Source organism: Phocoena phocoena, chromosome X, assembly GCF_963924675.1.
Source record: "Phocoena phocoena chromosome X, mPhoPho1.1, whole genome shotgun sequence".
Classification (NCBI taxonomy): Eukaryota; Metazoa; Chordata; class Mammalia; order Artiodactyla; family Phocoenidae; genus Phocoena; species Phocoena phocoena.
The window spans coordinates 77,175,978-77,196,376 of NC_089240.1; the positions used below are offsets into that span (position 1 = coordinate 77,175,978).

Below are 20,399 nucleotides of genomic sequence, written 5' to 3' on the forward strand. Positions count from 1 at the left end.
TGTATTGAAATAAGTATGCTGCTTAATTCAGGGAATGTTGCTTTATATTCTATCTTAATATGCCAGCCTACATACAGTGAACAATGTTTCATCTATTTCCGTGTCCATTTATCAGGGATAATTTTTGGTTCATTTTCCTCAATTGAGAAAGAGTACAGCCTCCGGGGCCTTCCTCTTCACTTAAGGTTCCAATTAACTGTCCAAAGGACTGTTCACACTAGTTCCCTGCAAATCTCCCTGTACCTAAATCTCTCCTTTTCTTCATTCATTTCTATCGTCCCGAGACCTCTATGGATATTGTGCTCTCTCTTCCATGGCCACCACAATCACATCCTCCTTATTTTACACACACACACACACACACACACACACACACAACCTATGCCTTATTTATCATCTTCCTCTTAAATGGAGTAGTTAAATTGGCTGTCATTCACAAATTACATACATATATTTGGATTAAGTACATTTTAAGAAACCTTATATTTTTTCGTCCATATCTTCAGCCACTTTGTAAGAAATGTATGATTAGTCTATTACATTATAACAGTTTATTTAGCTATACTGTTAATTAAACTTTAGTTTGCTGTGAAGAAACGTTGTTGTTTAAGTGAACACTATCTCTATGATTCTCTATGTTTTTATAGCACATACACTTACCTTTGAAATCTTGAACAGATTAATTCAAATACAGGTTGTCTGCAGTGCAAACATCAAAGTTATAGTTCATTAGACTAAATTTGATTAATGCTTGTCCATCTTATATCTGTACAAACATTCTAATGCTCCTCATTACAAAACAGATATAAATTTGTACAGATCAAAAATATTGAATCTATAGTATGCCTAACACAACTGGAGCACCAGTTGCCATTTCTAAAAAAACAATTTGAAAGAAAATCTTCATATGTCATTTACAGTACAGTTATATCTGCATTAATAAAAGCAAGCAATTAGCTTTATCTCTTGACCAATTAAATGTACTTGCATTATTAGTGTAAATTAGTGTAAACTAATTTACACTATTAGTGTAAATTATTAGTGCATTATTAGTGTAAGCAATATAAAGCATTGTTTTTTCAATGACCTGCCTCTAAAGAATATGCAAATCAATACAAGCACAAATAGAAAAGCAAGTACCAGGCATTCTCTATTTCAAAAAAGAAAAGCAACACTTTTTTCTTCTCTCTTGCTCAAAGACAATCAGCATATTGACACCAGGAACAAATTGAGTTTGACTAATTAAAATACAAAATACTGAATAAATGCTCACATGCATAATGTTTGGCTGCAGTAAGTTAGAATTTATTGAAAATTTCATTCAAGTAATATGTAATACTGAATCCCAAATGGTTAATTCATACCCACCTATATTATGGGTAATAGTTCATAAACATTGTAACAGGAGTAAGAATATTTCCACTAGAGAAAGTTTACATGATTTCTCTCACATTTGAATCAATTTATTCAAAGTTACCATAGAATAAATGCTTCCACATTTGTTTCATTGTATACTTTGACATTTCCAAATCCTAGCTTAGAATAACCTAGAGGTGATCCCAGCAGTGGGAATATCTGGTGCCACTACTGTTTATCCTTGCTCTTATTAGTGCCCTATTCAAAGAGCATCATTAGGGGAAGAAATCCTTTCTCTTCTTCAGATTGTAATTAGCTAGCAATGATGATAGTAATAGCTCACACTTTCTGTTGTATATGTTTTCAGTATAAAAATCAATTTTATAGAAACAAAATTATTTAAATGGAATGTCCAAAGTAATTTAGATATCTGAGTTTTCTTTCTATGTATATCTTTTAACAGCATTACATAGTATTATATATGACAGACTTAGTTTGTTTTTTAATAAGCATGAAATGGTACTTTTTCAGTACCTTTGAATATATTTTTTCTTGTACTTCCTATTCTTTATGTCAAAGTCAAAGACACCAATACTGTAGATTGTGTTGAAAGGCATATTTAAATGGCATATTTTAAAAGCTATCAATTACATTTTAAAATATAAATTAATTGATTACATATCTCTTTAATCACTAAAAATTAACTCTTCACTTGATCTTAGCCAAAAGGCCTAGAAGCAATAACATTAACTATTGCTTTTGCAAAATATAGTTCTTGAATAAGTAACTAATAGTAAATTTATGAACAAATATTTCCCCAAATAATCCCAAAATATCATGACTGATTTTGTTTATAGTCACCTATAAGTCTCTGTAATAACGTATATTAACATGTTTAACTGTAATAGCCTTTGTTAACAAATACACTGGACAGCATTTATTATTAATGATTCAGTATTCTAAAAAAAACTCATTATTAGAAGGACCTAGCATGCTTGTAAGAAACTCCCAGAATTTATAATAGGGGAAGTTTATAATGGTAGCATTATTAATTTTTAAATGGAGAAAACAATTTCTATTTCTTGTAAGATATATTCAAAAAATGGGTTAAAACTGAAGTGTGAAAATTTTGCCAAGTGAGTTCTTAAACAAGGCAGGTGTATCCCAGTTTTCCCAGTCTAAATAAACACAGGCTTCCTGCTTTATAGAATAGCAATAGGTATTACCAAGCCCACTTCATTAGCACAAATAGGCCAAGATTATTGGATGAAAGGCATTGGCTACATTTATTGGTCATTAATAATTCTGTATGTTTTTCATAGTGTCTGTGGCCATAGACCAAAAGTCCCTTTTTCCATCTTCCAAAAGGAGAATCTATAAGTCTGATAGATTCTTCATTAAACTAAAAAAAATTAAAAGTCACACTAAGGTAATGGCCTTGTTCTGCTTTGGACTTGTAGATATTAAGTTCACACTATAAATCAAAGTTCTAAAGAATAATAAAATATTCTCTGCTAATCCCCCAGAAAAACTGAAAATATTTTACTTTCCAATTTCAAAAGCCAAATACAATTAGTGCTTTGTGAAGTATACTTTGCATCACAACACTCCTAGCGTGATAATGTTTTGCATCAAAGTGTCATTGCCTCTTCATCAAGTATGTGTGCACTATTTCAATATGATAAAATATAAAAGAATAAAGTAATTAAAAATTTGGCATTTACCTGCATTCTGTCTTAGTTTTGCATAGATTTGGGTGTTTAAAATATTTTACAGTCACATGATGCAGAATATGTCACAGAATTTTGAAATGAAAGATACCACAGCTCATTTTATTAGAGTATATCAATTAATATTAACAAATAAGTTTTAAGTCTTTCAAGGTATTGCAGATAGACATGAAACAAAATTTATTCAGTGATATGATCCATGAGATTATTTTTGGCTGCTCTGGTAATTCCAAAGATTTTCTTCTTTTACCAGGTTTGAATTGTTATTTTCATCAAATATTACTTTTAAAGGGGAAAGGAAGACTCTTCTTAGTGACTATTGTTAACTGAACCAGTGTAAGGTTGTCACCATTGTTTCGCTGAGGTCCCAATAACCTGATAATATAAAAACTGCTACACTTGTTGATTAATCAGAAATGCTATAACAAATGAGTCACTTCTCATTGTTTGATGGTTGTTGATATTGCGAGCTATGTTTTCATGTATTTGCAGTGTTTTGAAATATGAAAAGTATCTGTGTAATTATAGACAGTTTCATTGTGTGAGAATTTTGCTTCTTTCATCATTTTACTCTAAATGCAATGCTATGTTGTTAATATTAAGAATTTGCTTAATTTAAAACCTGCTCTTGGGCTTCCCTGGTGGCACAGTGGTTGAGAGTCTGCCTGCCGATGCGGGGGACGAGGGTTTGTGCCCCGGTCCGGGAGGATCTCACGTGCCGCGGAGCGGCTGGGCCCGCGCATCTGGAGCCTGTGTTCCTTTACGGGAGAGGCCACAACAGTGAGAGGCCCGCGTACCGCAAAACAAAACAAAACAAATACCTGCTCTTTGTTATGCTAGTTAACTAACTTAGACTTTAAGTTATATAGGAATAAAACTCTGGGGAGTCTAAATTCAGAACTAATATATGATTATGGAACCATGGATTGATTAAAGGTCTGGTGTAGAATAAACAATTTATTAGCATAAAAAGTATAGATATATTTGTAGCTATAAGGTAGCCAACTCTAAAGATATTTTCATAGTAAGCTTTCCAACCCCACCTATTTCCAGATGTTTACTTACTCATATGGGCCCAAATTATTATTTTGGTGATGGTAACTTTACTCAATTTGTTCCCAACAAGTCTCAGTGGATATTGGAGAGATGTCAGGTGAAAATAGGATCATTCATCTTATTATATTTGTTTCTAGTGTGTCCTTTTGCTACTCTGACTAGTTCACTTACATGAATAGATTGAAGGTATCAAGTTGCAACAGATTATCTTCAACAATATTAGGGGAACTTTAAATCTCACAAAACTTTAAATAAAAAGTGAAAATCTTAGTTGAATGTCCCAAATACCTTTACTAGGCATTTGGACCACATTAAACTAAACTCTGAACTGTCAACTCATTAGGCAAGTCATAAAATTTCCAGTTATTCACTTGGGAAGACCAAATGATGAGCAACTGAGGGCAGTAAAAATTATTTGCTGAAATAAATGTATCAGTTACAACGCAGTATTCCCCTAAAACATGACACTGAAAATCTTCAGTGGTATAATTGGAAAGCTACTAAAAGAGCAAGAGGAAGAAAAACCAAAGCAAATTTATAACAATATTACATTCTTTTTCATGAGAGGTCAGCTTTGAAAACTAATCAAATGATCTGTATAAGAACTCTATCATATGTAATTTGCTATCAACAGATATATTAACAGATATATTAACAGATTAACAGATTAACAGATTATTAACAGATTAACAGATATATTAACAGATTAACAGATATATTAAATGGGACAGTTTGGAGATTTCTGTATAATGAACATTCTATTAAGTTTTGGAACAGCACTAAGGAAAATGTCTATAAAATATGCATTTGTCTTCAAATTGATAAAGGTTAGAGAATGATAGGGAGCATCACCAGAGCACATTTAATCATATCTATGAACTGGTTATCTGAATCCTGAAAGACTGGAATTTGTTCTTCTATTTCTTGAAATATATATATATATATATATATACATATATATATATATATATATCAGCCAATTAAATAAATATGAGTTAACAGATAGTTCTCAAAAGCAATTTAAAGGTCAAATAAGTGTAAGCATTTAGAACAAAGGAAAAGAATATCCAAATGAATTTATTTAACCTCATAAGAGCACATTTTCTTTCTGACACAAAACAGATGAATTACACTCTAACAGTGATCTTAATTTCATTGTGCTAAAAATATAGTTCAATATTCTGTCATTTTTCCTCACTCCTTCTCAACAACTGCAGATGGTAACAGTTCTCTTGTAAGTGATTTCCAAAGAGAGATATTGGGTCTGTCTCCTTTGCAATATATTCTTTATAGATAGGTATTTTTATCACCCTGTTATATATTCCATTTTCCCAGTATACTCGATTGAGGTGTGTATTGGCAGAATGTTGGTCATCACTTGACTCATAACTTTAGTTCAAGTTGCCTTTTCAACATGATAAAATGATCAACAATATGACTACATCACATTTTCCCTATAGAAAATTACTGTGATATCCAAAGGGTATTTTTGTGCTTTACGAGGATAATATATTTCCCTAGGAAGAATATTTATTTCTTCAAAGTTAAATGTTATTAATAAGTTACAGAAGCCCTCAGAGAATGTTGTTTTAAGTGTAATTAATTTGAACTCCATTAATTCACAACGAATGTTATTCTGAACTTTCACTGAGTTAGTCTGTGCTTGACTTGTACTCTCTCTTTGGGAAATAGTTCATTAAGTTAATTAAATGGTATCGATAGTATTAAGGGAGACTGTATAGCTCACTAAAAAAAAATGCTTAAAAGAATATTTTAATAGCATTCATTCAAATAGAAACTCTTAGAATATTAATTACACTTCTGTTTTTGTGCTTTTATTTAATACTGATTCTCTAGTAGTTGGTGGATTTTTATGCACTTAGAGATACAACAACGAAGTTTATTACAAAACTTGTTTTAATTAAAACTAGGATTTTCACCAAGGTATTCTGAATTCTGAGATTAAAAACATTTAGCTAAAAATGTGACTTTTTATAAATTTTACACACACAACACACACATATTGTGAACGATCTCCTGTTTATCTAATTGGGTATAATTACATTTAGTAGGTCTGGGTATATGTTTTCTGTTTGTTGTAGCTTGTGAATAGGCTTTTTTCAAGTCATGAATGTTACTAACTATAGCAATACCCATTACTTAAAGGACAAGACAGAGTGTTTTTAAGGACAAATAATATCAATGTTTCTGGTTATTTATTAAAACTCTACTACCATATTGACAGAGTCTCTATTCAATTAGTATTTATGTGGTTTATCCACTATAAGTCAATTAGAGTTAAGTGAGAAAATAAAAAAGATGTTTTGGATTAGTGTCAAGGTGAATTTTTGAGAAAAGTTCTAGAGATGTACTTAATTACCTATATTTTATAGTAAATATCATTTGAACAATAATATTACTTGTTCCATCACATACTTTGGAAGCACTTTATGTGAAGTATCATCTGGCCATCTAAAATATTATGTGTCAGCGAGTTCCCAAATTCTTCAGAAAATCTGTCAAATTGTGAAAACCACTACAATATTTTATATGCATAATGAATTTTTAAAAGCCCTTACCTTTTGGCTTTTTAATTTTTCTTCAATTCTGTATGTATTTGTTACTTAATTTCCCAAGTTTTCAAGAACTCTCTAATTTTGTTAATCAAAATGTTAATATTAAATTCAATTCTTAGCATGCTTTGTTTTATTCTCTATGGATGAAAGCTATCTAGTTAGAAATTATTGATTTCACTTGGTAAAGTTAATGCTTAACTAGAGACAGAGTGACAGCAAGGGAATTCAGAAGGTGGATGGTTCCTAATAAATTATACTTCTAAAACTTGAAAGATGCTTGTTTAAATATATAGAAATAGATCTTTTGAGAAGAAGGGGCAATATGAATGGCTGCCATTTAGCAACTAGAAGACAACAAATAGTGCTGGGAAAACTGGATATCCACTTGCAAAAGAATGAAGTTGCACCCTTACCATATACCGTATACAAAATTTAACTCAAAATGGATCAAAGGCTTAAATGTAAGAACTAAAACTATAAAAATCTTACAAGAAAAAATATGGGGAAAAAAATTTATGACATTGGATTTGGCAAGATTTCTTGGGTATGACACCAAAAACACAAGCAATAAAAAAAAAAATAGATAAGTTGGGCTGTATCAAAATTAAAACCCTTTGTACAACAAAGGATCTGGTCAACAGAATGAAAAGGAAACACACAGAATGGGAGAAAATATTTGCAAATCATATATCTGATATGGGACTTATATCCAGAATATAAAGAGAATTCTAACAACACCAAAACAAACACTCAACGAACCCAGTTTAAAAATGAGCAAAAAACTTGAAAAGACATTTATCCAAATGCAGCATACAGATAGCCAATAAACACACGAAAAGATGCTGCACATCACTAGTCATTAGGGAAGAGCTAATCAAAACCACAGTGAGATGCTACTTCACACATATTAGAATGGCAGTTACTAAAAACACAAACACACACACACAGAAAATAACAAGCTTCAAGGGGAATGTGGAGAAATTGGAACGCTTGTGTATTGCTGGTGGGAATATAAAATGGTGCAGCTGCTATCGAAGATGTATGGTGATCCCACACAAAATTAAACATAGAATTACCATATAACCTAGTAATTTCATCCCTGGATATATACCCCAAATAACTGAAACGGGCTCAAATATATTCGTACACATGCATTGATAACAGCATTATTAAAATTATATATATATATATATAATGTATACATATATATACACACACACACACACATATATGACAATAACAGCATAAAAGGGGTGGGTAGGAGCAAAACTGAATTGGAGTAACAAAACAACATCATATCGTAACTCAAAATACACAGAAACAAGCAAAAAAATGAAGAGAGCCAGAAATGGCAAATAAGAATGTTAGTAAAAAATAATTGATAATTATTTATAAAACTTGCACTCCCATCCTCGTTTCAGCTTCATTAAAACAAATAATACATAAAGTAATAATTATAACAATATATTGAATTTTTACATACATATGTGTTATATGTATATATATATATATATATATATATATATATATGGCACAATAAAGAGGAGAGCAAATATAGATATATAGGAGTAATATTTCTATATCTCACTGGAATTAATGTATAATAAATCTGAAGTAATTGTAATAAGACCACACGATCTAAAGACCAGTAAGAGAATGACATACACACACACATGTGTGCACATATGCATGTATAAATAAGTATACATATTTACATGTAACATTATATACACTATATATTATATATATACATATGTAGTCAAAAATCATTAAAATAATTACATTAAACTAGAAAGTATTCACCTAATGCAGAAGAAGCTGTAAAGGAGGAATAGAGGAACAGAAAAAGACATGAAACACATAGAAAACAAAAAGTAAAATGGTAGATATAAATGTACTATATCAATAATAACACTGAAAATGAATTGATTAGAAACCCCAAACAAGGAAGAATTGTAACACTGAATTAAAAAATCAAATCCAAATGTATGCCTACAGGATGCAGGCCTTAGTTTCAAAGATACAGATAGATTAATTATGAAATGATGGAAAAATTATATCATGCACACAGAAATCATGATAGAGTGACTACACTAATATCAGACTTATTTAAATTAGAAAAAATTTTAAAATGTTACTAGAGATAAAGAGGGATATTTTTTCATGATAGAATGGTCAAATAATCAGGAAGATATAACAATTATAAACATATATGCATCTACAACAGTGCTCTAAAAATCATGAAGCAAAAACTGACATAATTGAAGGGAGAAATAGACAATTCAATAATAACAGTTGGAGATTTCAATATTCCACTTTCTATAATAGAAAGAATAACCATGTAAAAGACCACAGAGGAAATAGAAGAAGTGATCAGTACTCTAAATAAATTAGACCTAACAGACATCTGCAGAACACTCCAGCCAATAAGAGCAGAATACATAGTCTCCTCAAGTGCACATGCAGCATTGTACAGGATAGACTATATGCTACGCTATAAAACAATTCTTAATAAATTGAAAGAAATGCATTCACAGAGAATATATTCTCTGGCCACAATGGAACGAAATTAGAAATAAAAGAAAGAACTTTGGAAAGTTAACAGGTATGGGAAAATTAAACCACACACTCCTAGATAATCAATTGGTCAAAGAAGGAATCACAAGAGAAATTAGAACCTACTTTAATGGTGAAATACTCTGTTTTCCCCTAGTATCAGGAATAAGACATAGGATGTCCACTTTCATCACTGGTATTAAACATTATACTGGAGGTTTGAGCCAGAACAATTAGACTATATATATATATATGGCATTCATACTGCAAAGAATGAAGCAAAACTATCTCTATATGCAGATGGTATGATCTTGTATAGAGAAAATCCTACAAAATCCAATAAAAACTTATTAAAACTAATCAAGCTCAGCAGTGTTACAGGCTTTAAGAGCAATATATAAAAATCAAGTGTATTTCTATACTCTAGCAATAAATATTCCAAAAAAGAAATTAGGAAAACAATTCGATTTGCAATGGAATAAAACACTTAAAAGCAAATTCAACAAAAGAAGTGCAAAGTTTTTACTCAAAAAATTTGAAATAACTATTGAAAGAAATTAAAGATATAAATAACTGAAAAGACATCCCATGTTCAAAGACAGGAAGATTTAATACTGTTAAAGTTCAATACTTCACAAAGTGATCTTCAGATTCAAAGCAATACTTAACAAAATCCAAACTGAATTTTTGCAGAAAGTGAGAAGAGGAATTGGAACTTTCATGTATTTCTGATGGCAATATAAAATTGTGCAGCCAATTTGGAAAACAGTTTGGCACTTCTTCAAATTAAACATAGAGTTGCCATATGACTCAGCAACTCCATACATAGGTACACTCTCAAGAGAAATGAATAACTGTGTCAACACAAAAACTTTGTTTGCTTGTTTGTTTTTCATTTTTTCCATCTTTATTGGAGTATAATTGCTTTACAATGGTGTGTCAGTTTCTGCTTTATAACAAAGTGAATCAGTTATACATATACATATGTTCCCATATCTCTTCCCTCTTGCATCTCCCTCCCTCCCACCCTCCCTATCCCACCCATCTAGGTGGTCACAAAGCACCAAGCTGATCTCCCTGTGCTCTGCGGCTGCTTCTCACTAGCTATCTATTTTATGTTTGGTAGTGTATATATCTCCATGCTACTCTCGCGCTTTGTCACAGCTTACCCTTCCCCCTCCCCATATCCTCAAGTCCGTTGTCTAGTAGGTCTGTGTCTTTATTCCTGTCTTACCCCTAGGTTCTTCATGACATTATGTTTTCTTAAATTCCATATATATGTGTTAGAATACAGTATTTGCCTTTCTCTTTCTGACTTACTTCACTCTGTATGAGAGACTCTAGGTCCATTCACCTCATTACAAATAGCTCAATTTCATTTCTTTTTATGTCTGAGTAATATTCCATTGTATATATGTGCCACATCCTCTTTATACATTGATCCGATGATGGACACTTAGGTTGTTTCCATCTCCGGGCTATTGTAAATAGACCTGCAATGAACATTTTGGTACATGACTCTTTTTGAATTATGGATTTCTCAGGGTATATGCCCAGTAGTGGGATTGCTGGTCATATGGTAGCTCTATTTGTATTTTGTAAGGAACCTCCATACTGTTCTCCATAGTGGCTGTACCAATTCACACTCCCACCAGCAGTGCAAGAGTGTTCCCTTTTCTCCACACCCTCTCCAGCATTTATGGTTTTTGATTTTTTGATGATGGCCATTCTGACTGGTAGGAGATTATATCTCACTGTAGTTTTGTGTGTGTTGGCAGTCTGTATATCTTCTTTGGAGAAATGTCTATTTAGGCCTTCTGCCTACTTTTGGATTCAGATGTTTGGTTTTTTGTTCTTCATCTGCATGAGCTGCTTGTAAATTTTGGAGATTAATCCTTTGTCAGTTGCTTCATTTGCAAATATTAGGTCCCATTCTGAGGGTTGTCTTTTGATCTTGTGTATGGTTTCCTTTGCTGTGCAAAAGCTTTGAAGTTTCATTAGGTCCCATTTGTTTACTTTTGCTTTTATTTCCATTCCTCTAGGAGGTGGGTCAAAAAGGACCTTGGCTGTGATTTATGTCATAGAGTGTTCTGTCTATGTTTTCCTCTAAGAGTTTGATAGTTTCTGCCCTTACATTTAGGTCTTTAATCCATTTTGAGCTTATTTTTGTGTATGGTGTTAGGGAGTGATCTAATCTCATACTATTACATGCACCTGTCCAGTTTTCCCAGCACCACTTACTGAAGAGGCTGTCCTTTCTCCACTGTACATTCCTGCCTCCTTTATCAAAGATAAGGTGACCATGTGTGCACGGGTTAATCTCTGGGCTTCCTTTCCTGTTCCATTGATCTATCTTTCTGCTTTTTTGCCAGTACCATACTGTCTTGATTACTGTAGCTTTGTAGTGTAGTCTGAAGTCACAGAGCCTGATTCCTCCAGCTCCATTTTTCGATCTCAAGATTGCTTTGGCTCTTTGCGGTCTTTTGTGTTTCTATACAAATTGTGAATTTTTTTGTTCTAGTTCTGTGAAAAATGCTAGTGATAGTTTCATAGGCATTGCATTGAATCTGTAGATAGCTTTGGGTGGTAGAGTCATTTTCACAATGTTGATTTTTCCAATCCAAGAACGTGGTATATTTCTCCATCTATTTGTATCATCTTTAATTTCTTTCATCAGTTCTTATAATCTTCTGCATACAGGTCTTTTGTCTCCTTAGGTAGGTTTATTCCTAGATATTTTATTCTTTGTGTTGCAATGGTAAATGGGAGTGTTTCCTTGATTTCACTTTCAGATTTTTCATCATTAGTGTATAAGAATGCCAGAGATTTCTGTGAATTAATTTTATATCCTGCTACTTTACCAAATTCATTGATTAGCTCTAGTAGTTTTCTGGTAGCATCTTTAGGATTCTCTATGTATAGTACCATGTCAGCTGCAAAGAGTGACAGCTTTACTTCTTCTTTTCTGATTTGGATTCTTTTTCTTTCCTTTTCTTCTCTGATTGCTGTGGCTAAAACTTCCAAAACTATGTTGAATAAGAGAGGTGACAGTGGGCAACCTTCTCTTGTTCCTGATCTTAGTGGAAATGCTTTCAGTTTTTCACCATTGAGGACGATGTTCACTGTGGGCTTGTCATATATGGCCTTTATTATGTTGAGGAAAGTTCCCTCTATGCCTACTTTCTGCAGGGTTTTTATCATAAGTGGGTGTTGAACTTTGTCAAAAGCTTTCTCTGCATCTATTGAGATGATCATATGTTTTTTCTCCTTCAATTTGTTAGTATGGTTTATCACATTGATAGATTTGCGTATATTGAAGAATCCTTGCACTCCTGGAATAAACCCCACTTGATTGTGTTGTATGATCCTTTTAATGTGCTGTTGGATTCTGTTTGCTAGTATTTTGTTGAGGAATTCTGCATTTGTGTTCATCAGTGATATTGGCCTGTAGTTTTCTTTCTTTGTGACATCCTTGTCTGGTTTAGGTATCAGGGTGATGGTGGCCTTGTAGAATGGGTTTGGGAGTGTTCTTCCCTCTGCTATATTTTGGAAGCGTTTGAGAAGGACAGGTGTTAGCTCTTCTCTAAATATTTGATAGAATTCTCCTGTCAAGCCATCTGGTGCTGGGCTTTTGTTTGTTGGAAGATTTTTAACCAGAGTTACAATTTCAGTGCTTGTGATTGGTCTGTTCATATTTTCTATTTCTCCCTGATTCGGTCTTGGCAGGTTGTGCTCTTCTAAGAATTTGTCCATTTCTTCGAGGTTTTCCATTTTATTGGCAGAGTTGCTTGTAGTAATCTCTCACAATCTTTTGTATTTCCGCAGTGTCAGTTGTTACTTGTTTTTCATTTCTAATTCAATTGATTTGAGCCTTCTCCCTTTTTTTCTTGATGAGTCTGGCTAATGGTTCATCAATTTTGTTTATCTTCTCAAAGAACAAGCTTTTAGTTTTATTGATCTTTGCTGTTGTTTCCTTCATTTCTTTTTCATTAATTTCTGATCTGATTTTTATGATTTCTTTCCTTCTGCTAGCTTTGGGGCTTTTTTGTTCTTCTTTCTCTAATTGCTTTAGGTGCAAGGATAGGTTGTTTATTTGAGATATTTCCTTTTTCTTAAGGTAGGATTGTATTGCTATAAAGTTCCCTCTTAGAACTGATTTTTCTGCATCCCATAGGTTTTGGGTCGTCATGTCTCCATTGTCATTTGTTTCTAGGTATTTTTTAATTTCCTCTTTGATTTCTTCAGTGATCACTTTGTCATTAAGTAGTTTATTGTTGAGCCTCCATGTGTTTGTATTTTTTATAGATCTCTTCCTGTTATTGATATCTAGTCTCTAGCATTGTGGTCAGAAAAGATACTTGATACAATTTCTATTTTCTTAAATTTACCAAGGCTTGATTTGTAACCCAAGATATGATCTATCCTGGAGAATGTTTCATGGGCACTTGAGAAAAATGTGAATTCTGTTGTTTATGAACGGAATATGCTATAAATATCAATTACGTCCATCTTCTTTAATGTATCATTTAAACTTTGGTTTCCTTATTTATTTTAATTTTGGTTGATCTGTCCATTGGTGATAGTGGGGTGTTACAGTCCCTTACAATGAATGTGTTACTGTTGATTTCCCCTTTTATGCCTGTTAGTATTTGCCTTATGCATTGAGGTTCACCTATGTTGGGTGAATAAATATTTAAAATTGTTTTATCTTATTTTTGGATTGATCCCTTCATCATTATGTAGTGTCCTTCTTTGTCTCTTCTAATAGTCTTTATTTTAAAGTCTATTTTGTCTGATATGAGAATTGCTACTCCAGCTTTCTTTTGGTTTCCATTTGCATGAAATATCTTTTTCCATTCCCTTACTTTCAGTCTGTATGTGTTCCTAGGTCTGAAGCTCGTTTCTTATGGACAGCATATATATGGGTCTTGCTTTTGTATCCATTCTGACAATCTGTATCTTTCGGTGGGAGCATTTAGTCCATTTACATTTAAGGTAATTATCAATATATATGTTCCTATTCCCATTTTGTTAATTGTTTTGGGTTCATTATTGTAGGTCTTTTCCTTCTCTTCTGTTTCTTGCCTAAAGAAGTTCCTTTAGCATTAGTTGTAAAGCTGGTTTGGTGGTGCTGAACTCTCTCTGCTTTTGCTTGTCTGTAAAGGTTTTAATTTCTCCATCAAATCTGAATGAGATCCTTTCTGAGTAGAGTAATCTTGGATGCAGGTTTTTCTCCTTCATCACTTTAAATATGTCTTCCCAGTCCCTTCTGACTTGTAGAGTTTCTGCTGAAGGATCAGCTGTTAAACTTATGGGGATTCCCTTCTGTGTTATTTGTTGTTTTTCCCTTGCTGCTTTTAATATGTTTTCTTTGTATTTAATTTTTGACTGTTTGATTAATATGTATCTTGGTGTATTTCTCCTTGCATTTATCCCGTATGGGACTCTCTGTGCTTCCTGGACTGGATTAACTATTTCCTTTCCCAAATTAGGGATGTTTTCAACTATAATCTCTTCAACTATTTTCTCAGTCCCTTTCTTTTTCTCTTCTTCTTCTGGAACCCCTATAATTCGAATGTTGGTGCGATTAATGTTGTCCCAGAGGTCTCTGAGATTGTTCTCAGTTCTTTTCATTCTTTTATCTTTATTCTTCTCCACAGTAGTTATTTCCACTGTTTTATCTTCCAGGTCACTTATCCATTCTTCTGCCTCATTTATTCTGCTATTGATCCCATCTAGAGTCTTTTTCATTTCATTTATTGTGTTGTTCATTGTTGTTTGTTTCATCTTTAGTTCTTCTAGGTCCTTGTTAAATGTTTCTTGCATTTTGTCTATTCTATTTCCAAGATTTTGGATCATCTTTACTATCATTATTCTGAATTCTTTTTCAGGTAGACTGCCTATTTCATCTTCATTTGTTAGGTCTTTTGGGTTTTTATCTTGCTCCTTCATCTGCTGTGTTTTTCTGTCTTCTCATTTTGCTTATCTTACTGTGTTTGGGGTCTCCTTTTTGCAGGCTGCAAGTTCATAGTTCCCATGGTGTTTGGTGTCTGTCCTCAGTGGCTAAGGTTGGTTCAGTGGGTTGTGTAGGCTTCCTGGTGGGGGATACTAGTGCCTGTGTTCTGGTGGATGAGGTGGATCTTGTGTTTCTGGTGGGCAGGTCCACGTCTGGTGGTGTGTTTTGGTGTGTTTCTGGACTTATTATTTTAGGCAGCCTCTCTGTTAATGGGTAGGGTTTTGTTCCTTTCTTGCTAGTTGTTTGGCATATGGTGTCCAGCACTGAAACTTGCTGGTCATTTAATGAAGCTGGGTGCTTGTGTTGAGATGGAGATCTCTGGGAGATTTTCTCTGTTTGATATTCTGTGTAGCTGGGAGGTCTCTTGTGGACCAGTGTCCTGAAGTTGGCTCTCCCACCTCAGAGGCAAAGCACTCACTGCTGGCTTTAGCACTAAGAGCCTTTCATCCACACAGCTCAGAATAAAAGGGAGAAAATGTAGAAAGAAAAGAAAGAAAGAAAGAAAGAAAGAAAGAAAGAAAGAAAGAAAGAAAGAAAGGAAGAAAGAAAGGAAGAAAGAAGGAAAGGAAGAAGGAAAGAAAGGAAGGAAGAAAGAAGGGAGGGAGATAGGGAGGAAGGAAGAAAGGAAGTACAGAAGCAGGGAAGGAGGGAAAGAAAGAAAGGAAGAAAGAAAAAAGATAAAATAAAATAAAGTAAGATAAAGTAAAATAAAGTTATTAAAATAAAAAAATAATTATTAAGAAAAAAATTGTTTTTTAAAGAAAGAAAAAAAAAAAGCTGATGGATAGAACCCTAGGACAAATGGTGGGAGCAAAGCTATACAGAAAGAATCTCACACAGAAGCATACACATACACACTCACAAAAAGAGGAAAAGGGAAAAAAATAATAAATCTTGCTCTCAAAGTCCACCTCCTCAATTTGGGATGATTTGTTGTCTATTCATGTCTTCCACAGATGCAGGGTACATCAAGTTGATTGTGGAGATTTAATCCGCTGCTTCTGAGGCTGCTGGGAGAGATTTCCCTTTCTCTTCTTTGTTCTCACAGCTCCCAGGGCTCAGCTTTGGATTTGGCCCTGCCTCTTCGTGTAGGTCGCCGGAGGGCGTCTGTTCTTCGCTCAGACAGGACGGGATTAAAGGATCAGCTGCTTCGGGGACTCAGGCTGGGTGAGAGGGAGGGCTGCAGAGTGCGGGGAGAGCCTGCAGTAGCAGAGGACAGCATGACGTTGCACCAGCCTGAGGTGCGCTGGGCGTTCTCCTGGGGAACTTGTTCCTGGATCCCGGGACCCTGGCAGTGGCGATCTGCACAGTCTCCCCGGAAAGGGGCTGTGGTTAGTGACCTGTGATCACACACAGGCTTCTTGGTGGAGGCCTCAGCAGCCTTATCGTCTCATGCCCATCTCTGTGGTCCGTACTTTTAGCCGCAGCTCGCGCCCATCTCTGGAGCTCCTTTAAGCAGCGCTCTTAATCCCCTCTCCTTACGCACCAGGAAACAAAGAGGGAAGAAAAAGTCTCTTGCCTCTTCGGCAGATCCAGACTTTTCCCTGGACTCCCTCCCGGCTCTCCATGGTGCACTAACTCCCTGCAGGCTGTGTTCATGCCACCAACCGCAGTCCTCTCCCTGAGCTCCGACCGAAGCCCAATCCTCAGCCCCCAGCCCCGCCCGCCCCGGTGGGTGAGCAGACAAGCCTCTCGGGATGGTGAGTGCCGGTCGGCACTGATCCTCTGTGCAGGAATCCCCCCGCTTTGCTCCCCGCATCCCTGTTGCTGCGCTCTCCTCCATGGAGAGGAGCTTTCCCCCTCTGCCACCCACAGTCTCCACCTGTTAAGGGGCTTCTAGTGTGTGGAAACCTTTTCTCCTTCACGGCTCCCTCCCACTGGTGCAGGTCCCATCCCTATCCTTTTGTCTCTGCTTATTCTTTTGCCCTACCCAGGTACCTGGGAACTTTCTTGCCTTTTGGGAGGTCTGAGGTCTTCTGCCAGTGTTCAGTAGGTGTTCTGTAGGAGTTGTTCCACGTGTAGATGTATTTCTGGTGTATCTGTGGGGAGGAAGGTGATCTCCACGTCTTACTCTTCCGCCATCTTCCCCTCCCTCAAAACTTTTATACAGTGTTGATAAAGCATTACTCATGATAACCAAAAAGTAAAAACAACCCAAATGTCCATCAACTGATGAATGAATAAATAAAATGTGGTATAATCATACAAAGTGTAATCTTGAGCAATAAAAAATATAACTGAAGTGCTGATACATGCTACAACGTGGGTGAACATTAAATACATTATGCTAAATGAAACAGGCCAGTCACAAAAGACTTCATTTAAAGGATTCCACTCATATTACATGCCTAGAATAGGCAAATCTATCGAAGAAAAAGGTACATTAATGGTTGCTTAGGGCAGTGGATTTTGGGGGGAAGTGGCCAGTGACTGCTAATGGATACCAGGTTTCTTTTGGGACTGATAAGGATGTCCCAAAATTGATTGTGGTGATAGTTGCACAACTATGTGAATATACTAAAAACCATTGAATTATTCACTTTAAATGAGTGAACTTTATGGCATGTGAATTATATCTCAATAAAGCTGTTAAAAAAGGAATTTCTATAAATCATATATTTCAGTGAAAATGACTTGGTATGTTTCCTCATCATAAAGAGGCAAATAACTCAATGTTGAAATTATGATATATTCTTGTGTTGTAAAATTTAAAGCTGCCAGATCAGTTGCTTTTCTGATGGTGAGGAAATTAAATTTTGTTTTAAAGTATAGTTGTATGTATGTTCATATATTTCCATGCATGCTTTTATGATTTAATGTCACCCCAAATATATAACACTCTACCTTTCCAAATACTTCCCAAATATAATTGTGCAAAAATATAGAATATTTTAAATGTTAAGCTCATAGGGAAATTTTTAAAGTGCCTTCTAAATGAAGAAAAGTAAATGGTTATCTAATGGAGAAAATTAGTCTTATTAATGAGAATCACTTCTGATACTATTCTTTGGCTTTAAGTGTGATAGGATAATGACAGTACCTGGACTCTATATCCTGTTGGGGACTTATAGGAACATGAATTCTATTTTTAACTTTTAGGATTGTTGTGTCTTCTTAGAGAAATGACCTTTTTTTAAAAAAAAAGTCATGATGTAATATCCTTCACTATCACTAGTAGCATTCTTTGCTTTAAAGTCAACTTTTTTTTTTTTTTTTTTTCCTTTTGCGGTACGTGGGCCTCTCACTGTTGTGGCCTCTCCTGTTGCGGAGCACAGGCTCCGGACGCACAGGCTCAGCGGCCATGGATCACGGGCCCAGCCGCTCCGTGGCATGTGGGATCTTCCCGGACCGGGGCACAAACTCGTGTCCCCTGCATCGGCAGGCGGACTCTCAACCACTGCGCCACCAGGGAAACCCTAAAGTCAACTTTTATATTGATATAGCTACTCTATCTTTACTTGGCTAGTCTTTGTGTGGTATACTTATTGATATTTCATACCTATGGACATTTGAAAATGTTACAGAAATCTTATAAAGGAGTTTTAAAAAGTATTGTAGTTTAGAGCTAAGTATTTTGGATCTGTAATTCATTATGTTGCTAAACTGATATGCCATGATTTCAGAAAATGAGGAATACAGAAATCAATTGTCTCTAAGATAATTACAGCTATATTTCATTCTGGAAACTAAAAGACATATCTTAGAGTTCAATAAGCTATGTTTCCAAATTAACCTAATTGATTCTTAGATTTATTCTCAGATTAATTAATTAGATTCTTAACCAAACCATTAGCTATAATTTGTTAGTTAATTACATGTTTCTGTGACTGGTTTTTCCATTTACCATTCTGTGACTGGTTTCACTCATGTCGTCTCTTTGTGTTAGGACCATATTTCAACTGACTTGTGTGTAGAGATCAATGACCACAGCTTCCATTCCCAGTCACAAACACAATTTAAAATATCTACATTTGGGAGACTAAACCAAAGTATCCTAATTATAGAAATGAAATGCCATCCTCCCACTCCTGGCTATTTATGTTACTGTAAGAATTATTTCTTGACAAATCAAGTACCAATTGTGAAAATATTAGAAGTCTCTGATGCATTTATATACAGATTATTAAATGTTCCTGTAACAATATGATTTATTTTAAGTAGCTATTAAACATATGTCTTTGAAACATAAATTTTATCATTTGTTTCCCACCCTAACAGCTGCAGAAATAACTGTTCAACCAACCTTGGAAGAGGCCTCTGACAACTGCACTCAAGAATGTCTCATCTTGGGCCACTCTGATGCCTGCTGGATGCCAGCTTCTCTGACACATTCCAGCCCTTTACAGGCACAGACCTCTGCTCTGTGCCACAGCCCACCCCTGACGCAGACCACTCTTCGCCGGCACAACCCTCCAGTGACACAGACCATTGTGCTCTGCCACAGTCCGCCGGTGACCCAGGCTATTGCACTGTGCTACAGCCCTCCACCAGCACAGACCTCCACTCTGCACCACAGCCCACCTCTAGCACAGGCTACTGCTCTTTGCCACAGCCCTTCACCAGCACAGGCCTCTGCCCTCCGCTACAGCCCTCCCCTGGCACAGGCTGCCGCAATCCACTGCAGCCCTCCTCTGCCACAGGCTGCTGCCCTCCATTGCAGCCCCGCACAACTACCAATGGGTCTGCAGCAAGGTTGGGGGCAAGGTGCTGGCCCTGATGGACTACTTTCTCTTGATCAGGGATCACAAGGTAGTACAAGATCTCAGTTTTATGCCATGTCTGAAAGACTTCATCCTAGTGATAATTCAATTAAAGTCATTCCCTTGAAAACCTTCACTCCAGAGCAGCAGGCCAGACCCTCTAGGGGTGATTCTCCCACTATGGAAGAACATCCTTTATAAAATTAAAACTGCTACTTCACATTTTCCAACAGGATATATATAATCAAAGTTTAAGATCCAATTTCAATGAATACTTCAAATTGTTAGATTTATAAATAGCTATGTAAATAGAAACCAATACCAGAATCAAGTCTAGAGCTAGACCCTTAGTCAAAAGTTAAAAATAAATTTACAATTTGATTAATTCAGAATGTGTATTTAAAAATAA

General features: G+C 35.1%; 1 protein-coding gene across 1 annotated transcript in view; it reads left to right on the forward strand.

Moving 5' to 3' along the window:
• The window catches only part of PCDH11X (protocadherin 11 X-linked), a 757,630-nt gene extending 737,439 nt beyond the window's left edge, over window positions 1-20,191 (forward strand). Inside the window, exon 8 of the mRNA XM_065900626.1 lies at window positions 19,509-20,191. Within this exon, the coding sequence (XP_065756698.1) occupies window positions 19,509-20,191 (683 nt within the window). The remainder of the gene's footprint in view (window positions 1-19,508) is intronic.
• The last annotated feature ends 208 nt before the right edge of the window (window positions 20,192-20,399 follow it).